The sequence below is a fragment of the Sprattus sprattus genome, assembly GCF_963457725.1.
Source record: "Sprattus sprattus genome assembly, chromosome: 5".
Lineage (NCBI taxonomy): Eukaryota > Metazoa > Chordata > Actinopteri > Clupeiformes > Clupeidae > Sprattus > Sprattus sprattus.
This window is the reverse complement of record NC_137924.1, coordinates 14518510-14535596: the sequence shown is the minus strand read 5'-3', so window position 1 is coordinate 14535596 and position 17087 is coordinate 14518510. Positions and strand designations below refer to the sequence as shown.

General features: G+C 46.2%; 1 protein-coding gene across 1 annotated transcript; it reads right to left on the bottom strand.

The window, feature by feature from the left end:
• Positions 1 to 1250: 1250 nt before the first annotated feature.
• On the bottom strand, positions 1251 to 16705 carry prpf40a (PRP40 pre-mRNA processing factor 40 homolog A). Its single transcript, XM_080838240.1, has 26 exons — positions 16670 to 16705; positions 15290 to 15433; positions 14658 to 14741; positions 13016 to 13043; positions 12875 to 12897; positions 12591 to 12638; positions 12134 to 12244; positions 11071 to 11191; positions 10789 to 10813; positions 10330 to 10575; positions 9747 to 9852; positions 8521 to 8585; positions 8160 to 8324; positions 7383 to 7491; positions 6814 to 6964; positions 5934 to 6067; positions 5376 to 5490; positions 5037 to 5128; positions 4831 to 4947; positions 4214 to 4351; positions 3784 to 3879; positions 3566 to 3652; positions 2930 to 3026; positions 2742 to 2803; positions 2477 to 2620; positions 1251 to 1986 (listed from the first exon to the last, which is right to left on the bottom strand). The coding sequence occupies exons 1-26, from the start codon at positions 16670 to 16672 to the stop codon at positions 1897 to 1899; spliced, it is 2601 nt and encodes an 866-aa protein (XP_080694366.1). The 5' UTR covers positions 16673 to 16705; the 3' UTR covers positions 1251 to 1896.
• Between the last annotated feature and the right edge of the window lie 382 nt (positions 16706 to 17087).

The following is a 17087-nucleotide window of genomic DNA, read 5'->3' as shown; positions in this document are numbered from 1 at the left end:
TGTGGACTGAACACAATCGCAGGCTGCCCATGCTAACGCGCTGGCAATGCCTTTATCAGTGTTAACATGGGTTAGTGGACCAGGCCGTGTAAATGGGCAGATGCTGGAGGAGCTCGTAGCAGATCACCATCTCAGTTAGAGAGGGAAGTGGCCACTCATTGAACCTGTGCGAACAAGAACATGATAAAATCATAAGAGTGATGGTGAGAGAGATGAGACATAGACGGGAAGCAGAGGCATAAACTCACAATGGAGGGTACTGTAGGATTACAGTTCATAGCGCTCGCTGAATCAAACACACAAGAGGCTTGTTACAAAACCAATCGGGAGGTGAAACTGGATTCTGATTTTCTGCAGTCTGGAAAAAAAAAAGCTGCCTTCAAGAATGGAGGCACTCGTGTCCACCACTCATGATTTTATTGTATAGTATTTAACCACTAAGACCATTAGCCACTCATTCAGTTCAGCTCCACATGATGGGAGTGCCAGTCCATATCAGCATTTAGTTCTATTAAATACTACAAGTGAAAACAAACAAAAAAAATCTAAATGTACAGATATTTTGCTACAAAATTGTTTTTTTGGTTCTGTTTTTTTTTTTTTTTTTTACTTTTACTTTTTAATCCACTCATTTGCAAAAAAAGGATAATATTGTACATATTGTTTAAAACAACACCCTGTGCTACACATCTTGAATGTTATTTTAACTTATAGTTTTTTTTGTTGTTTCATTTTGTGTATTAAATTAAGCTGAGAACATGAATCTGGCTAATAGCGGGTTGATGGAAGCGGTCATGCATCATGATCGACCAACATCACGGAGGAATGGGACAGTTTGTCTGGACTTCAGAGGTTGTAGAGGCCATAAACATTATAGTGCGACCATCTGCTGTCTTAACACATTCAACTTCATCCTATAGACTGGGTTAATAACTGGCATGTTTTTTTTATTTTGTTTTGATCAGAAATGTATTTTAGCCAGTTAAAAAATATGTGTGTATCACAAAAAATACTTTTTAATAACAGATCTCTAAGTTAGATCCATGATTTCTCAATGACTATGATTAAATAAAAGTATTTACACTACTATACTTCTCTGTGAATTTCTTCTCTCTTTTGTCAGTACCCCACAGATATGGAATTTGTTTCACTCAGTTAAAACCCCAGGAAAGTGAGTCTGCTTACCTATTATAGCCAACAAATATTTCAAAACGCATACAAATATACTTGTCCATTTCAATTATTTTTTATTACATATGAATCATGACCTATAGGACTTACATTTAAAATAATTTCCAAGATGCTTGCAAACTTGGTTGCTTCAATCAGTCCCTTGGTACCAAATGCAAAAACAAAATGTCCATTTCAGATAAGACGGGCTTATCCCTGAATATGATCTCAGAGCAGTGAAAACTATTCACAGGAAATTGGTGATTAAGTTTGCATGTGAATGCTATCAATAAGGCACTCACAGTCAACGTGGGTGGCTTTTTTTTTTCACCAATTATCAATCGAGTTACATACACGGCTACCTACAAAAATAAGAAAAATACTTTCAAAATGGCAATATAGGTAGCTAAAGAGAAGCCAAATCTGGGTGCTGGTAACCTTGTGACTACCAGCAAGTAGAGAAGAACTGAAACCAACACAGAAACCATCTGTTTGAGTGTCTGATGACAAAACAAAAAAACAAACAAATAAAAACTAAAACAAAAAAAGGTCACCAGTACAGCGTTTTCCCAACAGCGCATTCACTCACCCTGCCCCATGCAGGAGAGACGTGACCCAGGCGTGCGGTGAGCGGCGGGTGGCCTGGGGAGTGAGCGGACAGGGAGAAAACTGGAGGAGGAATGCATTTTACGGCACAGGGAGGGTTAAAAACAAACGACACACAAACTACGGGGCATCCAGCTGTTCTAGAAGGGTCCGTCTCCTCTTCTCCAGTTCGCCCTCGCTCAGTTCACTGCCAGATGTATCCCAGCCCCCCTGAGACACAGGAGAGGTGCGGTGGAAGAAGACATTTTATAAAACGGTTCTGACAGCAAACAAAACACTTTAGAGAGAAAGGAGAACAGGCAGAAAAAGCAGCAAGCAAGCAACAACCTTCAGCCCCAGTGAAATTCACACCATGATCCTCTGTGGTCCCTTAACTTGACTGGTACCGCATTTTTATTTCTTATTTCAATACACTGGTTGGCTCAAATCTCCAAATATTTCTTTATCAGAGCCTTGCCCAGTGTCATTCTACTAAGCTCAGAGGACCCAGAGCATGACTGAAACCTAATCATGCTCGAATGCTCCTTAATTAAGTAATCAAATGATCAGTCATTCTTTGATACCCAGAGACAGGTGTGTTCACCTAAGCGAAGGCAGAATTAACACAAACTATAGACACATCTCTGAAGGCATGTTTGAGACTCACGCTGTGCTCTGCGGTGACGCGGGGTCATTTGGTGTGGGAAGCGATCGGCCTTACCTCCTCTTTCGTCGATTTCCTCTTGGGCGACTTCTGTTTGGACGATGAGCGAGGCTTGCCTCTGGACTTGTCGTTTTCTTTGTCTTTCTCTCGCTCCTTCTCACGCCCTTTCCGGTCCCTCTCTCCGTCGGACTCAGGAGAGGCCTGGGGTGGTGGGGGGTAAGAAGCACAGTCAGCACACAGTAGCACAGCCCTGCCCAGCCTCTGGGTCTACATCACGGGGACTCAAGTGGTACTACAGGCTCCTTCACCGCTGTCCACCTACCGACTTGTGACGCCTCTTCTTGCCCTTCTTCTTGTGTTTCTTTGACTTCTTATAGCTCCTCTCTGCAAACAAACCAGTTAGCAAATCATTAGCCTGCGGGCGTCAACAACTTGGGCATCATCAGCAGTAGTGGGATCTGTTTCGTCCCTGGCTGTGTGAGCGGGGGGGGGGGGGGGGGGGGGACACACCTGACTCTCCGGAGGAGGAGTGCTCTGACGGGGACTTGGAGGTTGAGCGCTGTTTCTTCTTCTTTCCGTGGTAGTCATCCTCCTCAGACTCAGAGCCCTGCAGGGGGACAGGAGACAGGCGGCACAATGAGGACACATCCTTCTGGACAAGACTCTACTTAAGCAAGATTATACTTAACTATTTCTACTATGTCGTACAGGCTAACAAAAAACACCATCAAACACTGTGCCATTCCATTTTATTTGACTTATTCTAACACTTCTCCACATTTGCCTTTGCATATCTTGGTTTTGAACAATCTGTTCACATACAATTTCACTGGTTAGTGAGGGAGTGCACATTCACGGCTAACGAAACACACAAACGAAAGAAACGTATCCACGGTTAAACGCTGTGAGACTACTGCTCGTCTTGTTAATGAACAAGAACAGCTTGTTCCACACGGAAATACTCAGGTGTGAGACACCAAGGAGAGAAAAAAAAGAAAGACGCAAGACAGTAAACACATCCTGCTATGTGTGGTGCAGCCACATCTGGGGTGTTGATAAACTGTTGTGGGACTCTGGCACGCTTGCCTTCCGCACCCGACAGACTAGACGGCTAAGATTGGGGAGGGGGGGGGGGAGGATACTGACCGAACGAGAGCGTGATCGCTTCCTGTGGTGCTTCTTCGACTTCTTGGAGTGCTTCTTGTTCTTGGAATGATGGTGCTGGCATTCGTGCTGCAGGACGACAGAGACAGACAGACAGACAGACAGACAGACTGTGTGTTAGGACTAACTCGCTGCATTCAAACACACACGGCTGGTGACGAGGGTGTGCCAGATAGAGTCCTCAAATAGTGCGTAGTTACCTCCAAGACATGAATGAAATCTTTAAATATCCTCTTCCTCTCGGACTCCAGTGTCACGTCCTCGAACGCAGGCTCCTTTAGGAATCGCTCTCGCACCTGAAGGAGACCACGGCCAGAGAACAAAATAATTAGAGCAGGAAAATAGGTTGTTTGGAGCAAAGCCCATCAAAGCACATACAACCATATCTATGTCTAAATCCATTTTTTTAACATCGCTTACTTGATTTATCGTAGTATACTGTATACTAAAGCAGTATGGCAACACTTAAATTTAATGTCACTACACAGTCAGCTACACACTTACATACATACATCTAAAAATAAGTGAGGTTTTGCTTCACTATGTATATCACGTAGGCTAGGTGTGTGTGTGTGTGAGTGTGTGTGTGTGTGGCTGAGCAGCGGTTGCCCGGCCCAGCGGGACACTCACCTCTTCCCAGGTGACTTCGGGCTCCAGCGGCGGTGTGGCCTGCTTCAGCATGCTCTTGAACGTCGCCTCCTTCCTCTTCATCTTCCTCGCCTCCTCCTTCTCCCGCTCCCTCTCTCGCGCCTCTGCCTTCTCCAGCAACTACACAGATACACACAGGACTTATCAATACTGGGCAAATCAGCACATCAGTTTTCAGAAGGAGGGTGTCCTCAGGTATGTTAGGATATGTCCATGTGTAATAAAACTGCTAGCAAGTAGGTGAGGAAGGATTTGGCTAACTGTGTCGATATGCCGGAAGGCAAGCATGAGTTTGTCCAGTTCCGCTGAGTTTGGGCAGGACGAACACCTAATGTTGATAGTGGGAGCTCAGCTGGGCCGTGACTCGCGCACCATATGTTAAAGTTAAATCGTTTATCGAAATTCAAACTACCAAAAATCTCTAGGACATCGTCTTATTAGCTGTATGACTAAATTCAGAAGTGTCTCAGACCAACTCAACAGTGCTGTGATTCACCCGTTGTGCCACATTACTACACACACTAAGCCAATAACCTCTGATAGAAATCATACATCATCTGAGTACAGTTGTCGATGCTTGACCCCATAGTTCAACTTACGCTGTTGAAGGCTAGCTTGATGTTGCCTGCGTCCAGTGTGGTGGCTCTCTTGTCTGAGCTGATGACCGAGCCAAAGTCCTCGAAGGTGCTGTTGATCTCCACAAGGAAGCCTTTATCCTGTGATGGAAGAAGAGTACACGGTGAGTGTGGCTGAACGCTGATGGCCAAAGGGGAATTTTCAGTTTGGAGGAAATGTTTGTCCAGACCTTCAGGATGTCTTTGATGATCCTCTTCTCGTCATGGTAGCGGGCTTTCAGGTCCTCCACGTAGAACTTAAATAGGTCGAGGGGTGTGGAACCTACAGTGCACACAACACAACCAACATCGTGTGTCAACAATGTCAGGGATGCTGCACACATGAATATGCGTGTGGAAGAGTGTGTGTGTGTGTGTGTGTGTGTGCGTGTGTGCGCAAATGTGTGTGTGTCTGTGTGTGCGCATATGCGTGTGTGTTTTCGCATATGAGTGTGTGTGCATATGTGTGTGTGTGTGTGCATATGCTATGTGTGTGTGTGTGTGTGTGTGTGTGTGAGTTAGTCCATTACCTGGCTGGCCCAGCATGTTGCTGAAGCGGATGTCTGAGCTGATGGTGGGGTACATCTCCATCCAGGCCGACATGGAGTGGAGCTGCCCGTGCTCATGCAACTCATCCAGGAATTTCTGAAAATGAAGCGTGTAAGTAAATGCGACTGCACTGGCCCCATTCGTACAGACTGCCATTTCCCACTGAGCTCCCTCGGCAGTCCATTAGCTGCCATAAGGCACATTTTATTAGGCCGGCTGTTACTGCATTACCCCAAAATGACATTTCAGATGTCAACACCCCGACATAAAACATCCCCTGATAGAAAGCCTGAGCGAGGAGGGTAGAGAGAAAGAAAGAGAGAGAAAGAGAGAGCGAGCATCAGCCATTATGTGTCACCCTTCACCACTGTGACAGTAAATTCACTCTCAGAACAGCTTAATAACGGCACAGCCCAAGGCGGGGGGGGGCATCAACACTGCCCGTGCAGAAAGGTCATCCGGCTCCTCCTCCTTGGCGGGTGGCGGAGAGGCACCGTTCCCATGGTGATGGGATGGGGGGGTGGGGGGGGGGGGCTCACCTGGAAGGACTCTCTGTTCTTCCTTTGGCGGCGGCGCTCCCTCAGCAGGCCCTTCTGCTTCTCGTCCTCCTCCTCCTTCTCCAGGGCGCGGATGTGCTCCTCGAAGCAGATGAGTGCGTCCTCCTTATCCATGTCTGCGCACGAGACAACACACGTCAGTGGGGGAAAGATAGTTATACGTGTCTATCCTAATCTGTGTATACATAAATATTACCTTCCCATCTGCAACAAACCTGCACACGACATATATACCTCCAATGTACTCTTTCACTCACCATCACACAGACACACTTCCCTCATACCTATGGCTGTTATTATTCCAAACTCTCGCTGTATATATACACACACACAAGTTAAGCACACTGGCAGCCACATTTATCAACCTAAATACACACACACACACACACACACACTTCCAAACTACCTGAGAAAAGTAACACGCAGCTGAACTCACTCTCCACACACACTTCACAGACCCTAGCTGGATGACAGTCACATGGCATATTTTTCACCCGCTCGCTTTCACAAAGTCTTCACACCCCCACACAGCCCACGAAACCATGCACACACACACACACACACACACACACACACACACACACACACACACTGCATCGTCCATCTCCTTCTGTGTCTCCACTGCCACCCTGAGCCCCTGCTTTATCAGCCTGCACAGGCCGCCACTCTCCCGCATTACTTATGCATGCACACAGAGCCAGCCACCACAGGAGCAGGCAGGGCGACTTTATCTTCCTACAGCAAGCCTCCGGCCTCTGAGCTCGTGTGGAAAACGGGGAAATGGGGTCGGCCCTTCAGAGGGACAGAAGGTGGAGGTTTGGATGGAGAGGGAGAGGGAGGGGGGCGGAGGGGAGGGACGTACTCTGGAGCTCCTCGTCCTCGGCGAAGGTGGGGTTGTCCAACAGGTACTGCTGCGCCTCCGACCATGTGGTGCGGTGCGTCACGTTGGCCATGTTGTCAAGGATGTTCTTCAGGGCCTCCCAGTTCCTCTTGCGCAGCTGCTTGGCTTGTTCCTGCGGCACAAAGCAGCGACGAGGGAGACAAGAGGCGCCAAGAAAAACAACATGACAAAACATCCACACATTTTTTCAGTCAAGAAGGAAGAAAGTATTCTTCCCAAAGGTATTTTATGTATGCGTCTATGTGTGGTAAAGGACTGTGCTGCAAGCTGCTTACTCCACAAGCTCAGTTTCCCCATCAAACTAATAGACTAATAGACAGCATGGTAGCTGAGGGCTATTTCACACATCATGAGGGGAAGTCTGAGCCTGTAGTCCTCTGCTAAGCGGAGGTGGCTTACTTTTACTTGTTTCTGTTATGGAATACAAACAAGTATGGAACTCAACCAATTCTGCCATTCAATACTTGCCTGACTGAGTCCAAGTGTCAAACCATGCTCACTTGACCAAGGGTGTTATGCAGTGATTTTACCTTCTCCTTTTTGGCTAGGTAGAACAGCACGTCCTCATAGATCTCCAGTCTGTCTCTCTCTGGGACGGTGGACCACACCTCCTGCTCTCCAAACATCTGCTCCGCTTTCCTGAAACACACACAGTCAGGTTTCAACACGTGTTCTCCTGCAGAACCCACATCTGTCCACACGGTGGCAGTACAATATTTCTGAAATCTCCCAGCCCACATCTGGCCAGCTCGCGCTGGGAAGCCGGCTGCTTGTAAAGTTTGCCGATACGACACTGCATTGCTCGGATGCAAATGATACGACTTGTAAATTATTCGCAAATAGCTCACAGCATGTGGCAATGATGATGAGACGACACGGCACGTGCAAAGCCCCCCTTTTCACCATCCACTGAAGCTATGCCAGGGCGTAACCATGACAACGACAAAAATCGCAGACTGGCGGGAGGTCAAGTTCACAGCACAATCACTGCTCCAAGAACCCGTGGCTCCTGATGAAAGCCTTTGTGCCTGTGGCACTCCAGATCAACCCACTACGACAGCAATATGCCCCGCAAATCTATTCTGGGCGCGCCATATATTTAGCATAATGAACCATCCAGTCTCAGAAGCAAAATGTGCAGATCCAAAATGGCTGCTTCCCTACTGCTTGAGGGAAACGAAGCCTGTAAGGGTCACAGGAGGAACTAATTGGTTCCAGTGGTTCAGCCCACTAGCCACCCCACACCACCCAATCCCCCCCCGCCTCCGCCATCTCTGCATGGCCTGGCCACTGGGGCCTGCACTCACTTGTATCTGGTGGTGGAGGTCATCTTGTCGTGGTTCTCCAGGAAGCGCTGGAAGGTCTCCTTGGACTCCTTGTACTTGATGCGCGCCTCCTCCTTCTCCTCCTTCTCCGTCTGCACCTTGTAGGCGTTGAAGGCCTGCTTCTTCTCGCTCAGCTTGGGCAGGGCGCTGTGGACGGGAAAGACACAGCGAGAGAGATAAAGAAAAGAAAAAGAGACACAGAGAGAGAAAGAAGAATAAAACATAGAGAAGGATTGTGGGAGGATGTGGGATACAAAAAAAAAGAGAGACTGGCCAGATGGCAAGACAGCCCCACACCCAGGGAGGCCCTGAGGGAGAGGAGCAGAGACCCAGAGGAGCCTACCTGTAGCGGGGGTCATTGATGATCATCTTCATGGCCTGCTCCCAGGAGGCGTTGGACGAGACACCCTTGGGGATACGGGAGAGGGGAGAGAAAAAGAAAAGGAGACAAGAGAAGAGAAAAAAAAGGAGAGAAGAAAGTTCAGCAGTCTGTCTGAGGGGCATTGCTTTCAGACGATCCTACAGAAGTAGTCGGTGTGAATTATTTGTGCCCTACCATATGAGTCTGGTGGGTTTGGACATGAGGGGTACAAAAGTAAAATTGCGTAAGGACGCGTGTAAGCACACGTGTGTGTGCATCTTCATCCATCTGTGTGTGTGGGTGAATGTGACAGTCTGTCTAATCCAGCAGAACAACAACACAGCGCGGTGAGGACCAAATGTTGCTTTTTGGCAGTCGCCTGGCCAGGTGATGCATTTAGTTAATTAGCGGCGAGTGTGAGGCACAGCAGCAGCAGCAGCGACAGCAGCGGCGTCGAGTAACAGCTCGTAATTTATAGAAATGCCAGTGGCTTACATAAGTGCCCTTTTCCCCCGCCTGTCTCAGTGAGAGAGACAGAGATAACCCTTCATCCATTATGAACCGATATCTGTGAGTTCCACTCGCCTCGTCAGACTTAATTCCACTCTAACGCAGCGGAGCATGCAGTTCCCCCCCTCGCCGTCTTATTCCCTGACTGAGCGCGTGCTCACATCCCCCCCCCTATCCAAGAACTCCAATTATAAAGACACAGCAATTAAGAGCTCGCAGGAAACAACAGGAGGGGGGCGGGGGGGTGCTGTGGATTCTCAGAGGACAGCTTTGTGCGCCAAATTAAAGCGTGCTAAATATAGAAACATAAAGGCAGCTACTCTATCCTCCGCCCCCCTGCTTTCTTCAAACCTCACAACACAACACACATACGCACACAAGCAACAGGGGCTCATCTCAGACCTCTGCTCACGTGACTACTGGAAAATTAGGTGGTGTGTGCGTGTGTGTGTGTGTGTATGTGTGTATGTGTGAGTGAGTGAGTGAGTGAGTGCATGTGATGGACGGAGTAGGGGAGTTGAATCGGGCTTCTCTTTCATCAGCATGCACTCTCCACCCAAAATCAAACAAACAGCAGTGATCATTTATCCCTTGCTGCCTAACGCCATTGGTGCGTTGGAGGAGGGGGGTGTGTGTGTAGGTGTGTGTGCGTGTGTGTGCGTGTGTGAGTGTCAGCCCAGATCAGCAGCATCCCTCACCTTCTCCTTCAGCAGCTCCTTGAAGGCCTGCTTGGCCTCTTCCTTCGTGTTCCACTTGTAGACCTTCTTCACCAGCTCTGGGCGCTCGTCTTTGTTGACGTCATTGCTGTGGACCCACCAAGGACAGGGAGAGGACATTAGAGACAGCAAGGACACTAGCACAGCACCTGCACTGGACAGCTCATGGGGCTCATACTCTGTCATGTCTCAAAATGCAAGTCCTCATTACACATATTGATAGGAAGGTTGGCACAAGAAAGGAGAACATGAGACGCAACCGGCTGTCCAGTGATGCATGACGGCTGCACAAGACGTTCTTAGGGGCCTGTGGGAACCCTGCAGAGGGTTTCATAACACTTGTGGATTTGACAGACACGGCGAGGGCCCAATGAATTATTCACAGTGGTGTTTTTTTTATGGTACTGTCTGTATAATGTATGCTCTGTGCACTAGCACTTGTTGTGAAAGGGGATAGGAGCACCGAGAGCGAAAGGGAGTGTGGTGTAGAGAGAGAGAGAGAGAGAGAGAGAGAGAGAGAGAGAGAGAGAGAGAGTGAAACAGACAGTCTAGAAACCCCGGGTACCTGAGGGGGGCCTCCACACTGGTCGCCTCCTCTATGTTGTTGACTGGCATCTCCGGAGGGATCTCCGCAGGCGGCGCCGTCATGTACATGGTCTGTTCTTCAACGACAGCGGCAGCAGTTATACTGGCGGCGGCGGCGGCGGCAGCGGCCTCGGGGTCAGCGACCGGAGCCATGGCAATGGCGGTTTCTGGTTGGACGGTCACGGCAACAGTAGGCATCGTTCCTGGAGCTGCTGCATCAGCCGTGCTGCAATTCATCAACGCACAACGACACACATAAAACACCTCAACATAGCCGCACCTCTCTATATGCTGCTACATTACTGTGACAAAGGTTTCATGTTTATTGTTTGGTCAACTGATCCATCACATTTCTGGATATTAGAACACAGTACTCCAACACGAGTTTTTTCAATGACTGAACAGATAAGGAACATTAAGCACATCGGTCACGACTTACCCGTTCTCTTCTGCTTTGATCATAGCTGAAAATAAAAGGAGAAGACACCAGCATGGGAGATTAAAATTGAGCAGCCCTGCTTCCAATTCAACACCACATAAACACCTGACAATACCCTTCCACACCCTGCCTACCATATCAGGCACTGAATTTTCAGTTTATGTTGGCACTTATTTAACATGGCACATATAAAAGGCGATAATGAAAGACGTGTCGCAATGAAGGCACAATCTGAAAGGTCTAAATTTAGCTCAGTCTCAGGTTATTGATTTTCACACTCACCCTCCAGGTCCTCCAGCTCTTTGGGCTTAGTCCAGCGAGACTCCTTCGACTGGGAGTTGTAGTAGTAGGGCTTGCCAGTGTCCGATTTAAACTCTTTCCATGGACACTTGGACAACATTTGCTGGGAGGAACAAACAGGGTGTATCAATTATGATGTAAACAGCAATTTTACCAAACCACTTCCATTGGGTCTTGCACAATAATTCAATAGAATTGCCAGAGAAACACATTGTCTAAGGATTAAGCTTAAGCTTGTCTAGGAAGCTGTCCAGGGGGAGTAGAAAGCCTAGCTGGCCTTCACCGATGGCCTGAAAGGTCTTGGACACACAGTGTGGAGATAGGCCGACTGAGGCTGCTATCTGGACAGCCCCTCACGGGTAAAAGCATGACCTTTTCTTCCCAGTCTCAGCAGGGAAAATGCCAAAGAAAGCTGCCCCCCCACCCGCCATCCAGCTCCAAAAATACAGCACCTTTTGTGAAACTAACACCAGCTGGGTCCATCTCGTGGAGCCAGGACAGCAGCCTGACAGGCACACACTACGCTGCTGATAACAGATCCGACACCTGCAGTCCGGTTTAATGCCAGAGAGACACTGCTATTTCACCGCAATTCTGCTACCACGGGGGCATTTGCATAATAACACAGCCATCCTAATCTTGTCAGGCCAAGTATTCACCCGTGATAAGACACACATTGAGCCTAGGTTCTGGTGGAGGGCGCGGCAGATGACGTCGTATTTCACGATTTTGGCTTTACCAAGCAATCACAAATAACACTGACTTTACTAGACCAGACAAAATATTTGATAAGAGGTTAGCCGAGGCTGATGTATCCACTAAGGAGGACCATTGTTCCCATATACCTGCACCTGCTCCTCTGAAGATTATTAATTTCAAACAGTCAAATCCAACACTCCAAGAAAAGTTAATTGTGCCTGTCACCGATGATGGCATCCCTGTGTAGTACACAGACAGGCAGAAAAAAAAAAAGAAAACTGGTCCTGAAAACCCAGAAAGAAAGAATAGCGCAATCATTTGTACTTTTCACAGGCCCTGACCCTACCTCAGCGGGAGACTTGAGCTCATCAGGTTTCTCCCAGGTGGACTGCTTCGTCTCAGTGTTGTAGAAGTAGACCTTCCCATCCAGAGACTTGTGTTCCGTCCACATAGACTTCTGAGAACAGAAAATGTGCTCCGGGATGAGAGACCTTAAGTAGCATCAGCACTGCAATATTTGATCACTCATTAGTTCAGTTTAGATCTGACACGCTGACACGTTAGTTAGTTATTTCCGCAGGACTTGCAGTGTGAAGCTTTAAGGATTGCAGAGGATAAAAGAGTTTACCCTTTTACATAGTCAGTCAGTCGACTATAACTTTGTTATAATGTGCTTATTATTTGATTATTTAAGAGATTTGGCCCGTGTCTACAGAGATGAGTTTTACAATATATGTACGACACAAATAAGCCCCATGTTGCATGTAGCCTCTCTTAATATAATTTTATAGTATCATTTTTACCTTCTTTGGTTGGTCATCGTGTGGGGAGCCGTTTGCTGTGGTGCTCGACTAAAACAGAGAGAATTCAAATAAAAGGAATAAAGACATTGGACGTGGCTGCCTTTCACATAATAAATAAGTCATCTTGAAATATTTTGACAAAATGCAATTTCATAAGTAACTAAACAATGGCAGACTTTCAAGCAAATCTGTTCATGGGCACCATCTACCATTATTACAAGGAACATTATAGAGTCAATTAGAAAGTAAACCGCTATTCACAGCTGGCTTGGAGGCATACTTACAGTTGTCGTAGAAGCACTCAAGCCTGCAAAAGAGGAAGTAAACATCATTATCTATTTAATTATTTATTTTTGGATCACACAATATATGTAAACATTGTCATTATTTTCAAAAGACTATCTCCATCAACACAGAGCCCTTACCAGTATTGTCTACAGGGCTCACACCAGGCTGTGGATACAAGAGAAATTCAAGTTAAAGAAAAAGAGAGGTTTTTGATGGTGTCTAACAGATCACTAGCCTGACGATGTCATACTCATAATTCTAGTCAGAATATGAGTCTGAGATCGGACAATTGGGCTGTGATTATGGGGCGTGTTTCAACGAACCAGGAAAGAAAATTCCTCTTCGCTGAATTGGATACCTAGAACCAATCAGCGCAACGTAGTATTACCATCTGACAGATTAAACTTTTACCTGCTCCCGTAGGAAGGACGGCAAAAACATCTTTTCAATCGACAAATGCCTTGATCGCGTTTCTCTGTTCCTCTTTCAAAATGAATGCGCTGTCAATATCTGCTGAGATATGCCTGCTCACGTTACTTAATTAGCACTCAAGGCTAGAAGCTACCATTAGTTTCAACGATTATTTTGGCCAACGCGTTAGCATAACCGATCAATAATGGTCTAGAGTGCTTTAGTTAGGACCTAAAATCCTCGGCAACACTCGTTTTGCGTATACACAACTAACCGAGTCAATGTAGACATAAAAAAGTCGTGTAGATAGCTTAAATCATATAAAATATGTCCCACTAAGCTCCCGAGACGGCGCCATCTTTGTTCGATGTATATTCCGGTATATTCTATCTATATCTGTCCATCAACGTATAAAGCCCGCCCTTACAATTTGATTGGTTTAGATTGCGTTTCAACCTTTTTGAAACGTTAAATCTCTCCCAACTAACTCGATTCCAGACTGAATCTCCCAGAGCAAAACATTTGTGGGCGGAGTTCAGGCTGGTATCCAGGCTAACAGATCACAGTTTACTTTCTCAAAACACCTGTTGATGTGAGTGGCACAAAGCTCACTTTGTTCTTCAAACAGCACCCTTTACAGGGCCTTTAAACGGAAATCTGGGTGCATGTGCTGCGCATTTCAAGGCTGATTTGATTTCCACAAGTACAGCTCCTGCCAAACTCTGGTGTGAAAAATGGAAATGTTGAAGGATGCGATTTGACGGGTGGAAACTTTCTCCGTCAGCTCTTAAAACAGCAAGCCAAGCAGCTGGCTTCTGTCTGATGTCTCACTTCGCAACACTAGGTGACAATTACATGACATTTGCACCATTCCATGCTAAAATCACAAGTGTCATTCAGCACTGGCTTCAAAATGAGGAATGGGTCAATTAATAGGAGCAAAAAACTACGCACTTCCAGCATTGCGTCAGCACCTCCTTTATATAGAGATGTGGTTCAAGCATTCAAAAAGGTAATCAATGCAGTGCACCTACTTTAATTAAATACGTGTTTTTCGCTGGATTGATCTGATGGACAGCTGTGAACTCCCTTTGTTATACAATGAGTCAAAGCACAATACCAGGCCATTTCTAAGTCTTTGTAATACATGCAAAAGCCCTCATGGCTGTAAAACCACGCAGGTGTGTACGACAACCTCCCACGTCACCAACATCAGTAGATACGGTGAGGGCAGGTGCCCTCCCCACACTGAGGATGTGTTAATTATGTTAATGCTTCCACCACTAACAGCTTGTGGGATCTATTTTTGAATGCACGTAATGAATGGCAAAAGCATTAAAAAAAACTGTGAGAAGACACGTGGCTTACCGGTCCCGTCGGCTGCAGTGACGCAGCTGGCATGCGAGGTGGCATCATCATCCCGGGCATCATAGGCGGCATCATGCCTGGCATCTAATAAAAGAGCTTCATGAAATATTCATCTGACCCGTTAATTCCCCCCTTCCTGCCTGCCTGGCACCCATGGGGGGGCAGGAGTGGGTATGAATACCCAGCAAGAGGCGGCGGAGCCGAGCCTAGGTGAGAGCGACTTGGCGCATCTCTTCTGAGTGTTAACGCATGCCGTGGCTCTGTGCAAAACGGTCCGTGCCATGGCTACGATCTGCACCCCACTGCCACCTCCTGATCCCACAGTCCCCTCACAATTTGACATCACACTTTTTAATTAGCAATAAAAAACATGTCATCACACAGGCAGCAAAATGAAATGCCAGCTGTGATAGTGATACCATCCTGCTAAAGCCTGCAGGTTAATTTGACACTGATGCCACATCTGACACCGACATATGTTTACTGCAGTGAAAGCACACAATGCACCTCACAAACTGGTGAAGTAACTATAAAACAAACAGTCAATTTGCACAAAAAAAACTATATGTGTCACAAAAGCAGCAATGAAAATGAGATGTGCAATAGACAATGACGTGGAATCTTTCTCTCACCTGTCCCATAGGTGGCCCTCCCATCGGCGGCATCATGGGTGGCATCATGCCAGGTGGCATGCCTGGAGTCATGTTGGGGGGCCTCTGTCCCATTGGTGGCATTCCCATGGGAGGGTAATGAGGCGGCATTCCAGGTGGTCCCATCTTTGAAAAGGCAAAACAAAAAAATCGAGTCTAAACCATCTTCTGGTCTAAAAAGCCCCCACGAAAAATAGATGCCAACAGAATAAACGAAAGAAGTGAGCTTTCCGATACCGACTTACAAAGGGAGACGGCATGCCTGCTAGTGGGATACCAGGAAAAGGAGGTGCTTGGCTCGGACCATTATTAGCATCTGATGACTGTCATAAACAAGAGACCCCAAACAGTTACTACTACAGCCCAGGCTACTAGGACTGTAATAACTTATGGTAAGAGTAACTGGTGCAGTTCCATGACAACTTCCCAAAAGTAAGCAGGCAATCAGTGAAACAGTGGGCTCCTGAAGTGGATGTTCGTTAAATGACTAGCATATATCTACAGACATACACAAATACGTCTGTTGCAAAATGATATGAACAGACCGGTGAGTTGTCGAATTGTATACAACATCCTTACACAGTAGACTAATGACAGTTAACGCCATGTCTTCGGGAATAGATATCGCTTCTCATAACGTCATCTTATTCTGTTGACTTGGCCACTAATTGTGCCGGTAGTTGTGCGTATAAGAATGACGTTACATGAGCGTTAAATACTACTAAATTGACGTAACAGAAAAACGGTCTAATAAAATGTCTAACTCCAATATTACTTAAGAAGTATATAGTGTGTTCTAAAGTATATTTAACCCATAGCACATGCATAAGACAAGACAGTATGAAAGACCGCCACAACATAGCAATGCTAGTTTAGCTAGCTAACCATGAGCATAACACAACTTCATGTTACCTCTTGGACACTTTAATCAATTTGGTTAGCTAATATTGGGTGATACAAAGACATAAAGTGAGGTGGTGAATTGTTTAAATGGTGAAGTTAAAGTGTGCTATACAGCGCCTTAATTAGCTATGTTAGCTAGTTTCTTCAGCTTTTATACGTCTTATGGCTAGCCAGCTATCTACGAATAGCCCAAGATGTGCTTCTTAACACTCATTCAAACGTTGTTCTAGTTAGCCATGTTGTCGCACCACATATAGCATCTAGCAATGCTAATCATGGCTAGCTATATGCTAACCGGTGAGCAAATCATGACTAAAACGTGCTACTTCTGCCTCTAATGAAACAAGAGACTGGAAATATGTCGCGGAGTACTCAAATAACATATTTAATTATTTTCTAAAGTTAGATTAAACATTTATTATGATATTAGGGAGGGAAATAGAGAGAAACTTCACTCACCATGTTGGCTGAGTATTTAGCGGCCCAGCTCACCACCCCTCAATAATCTGTCTTCTGATTGGACGAGAGCATCAAAGTTCAAAGGGCATTTGCAAACCTACGAAATATTGCGTACATTAACCTCTGCCTGCGATAACGCTGCGCAAATTCATCATACCTTTAGTATAATTGACCCAGTCCCTTTTAATGCCTCCGAACTATGACTGTTCTTTAAATTCCGCAGTGGATGACCTTATATTTCTTATCATTTATCTATAAGGCATATGTAACTGATTATATTTAGTTATGCACAAAGTCCTCGATGCAACAGATTTCTGTATCTCTTTTCAACATCTGAGCTTTAAGAAAAAGAAAAATATCACTGAATAGTATTTCTGGAGATGGCATGTTATATCAATACTGTAAAATGAACAAATAA

What these genes read in the sequence shown, in the direction of transcription:
- prpf40a (XM_080838240.1), bottom strand. An exon ending in ATCAAAGCAGAAGAGAACGG is followed by an intron (nt 10,576 to 10,788) that starts GTAAGTCGTGAC and finishes GATGAATTGCAG; the next exon opens with CACGGCTGATGCAGCAGCTC. An exon ending in ATTTCATTCATGTCTTGGAG is followed by an intron (nt 3,653 to 3,783) that starts GTAACTACGCAC and finishes GTCGTCCTGCAG; the next exon opens with CACGAATGCCAGCACCATCA.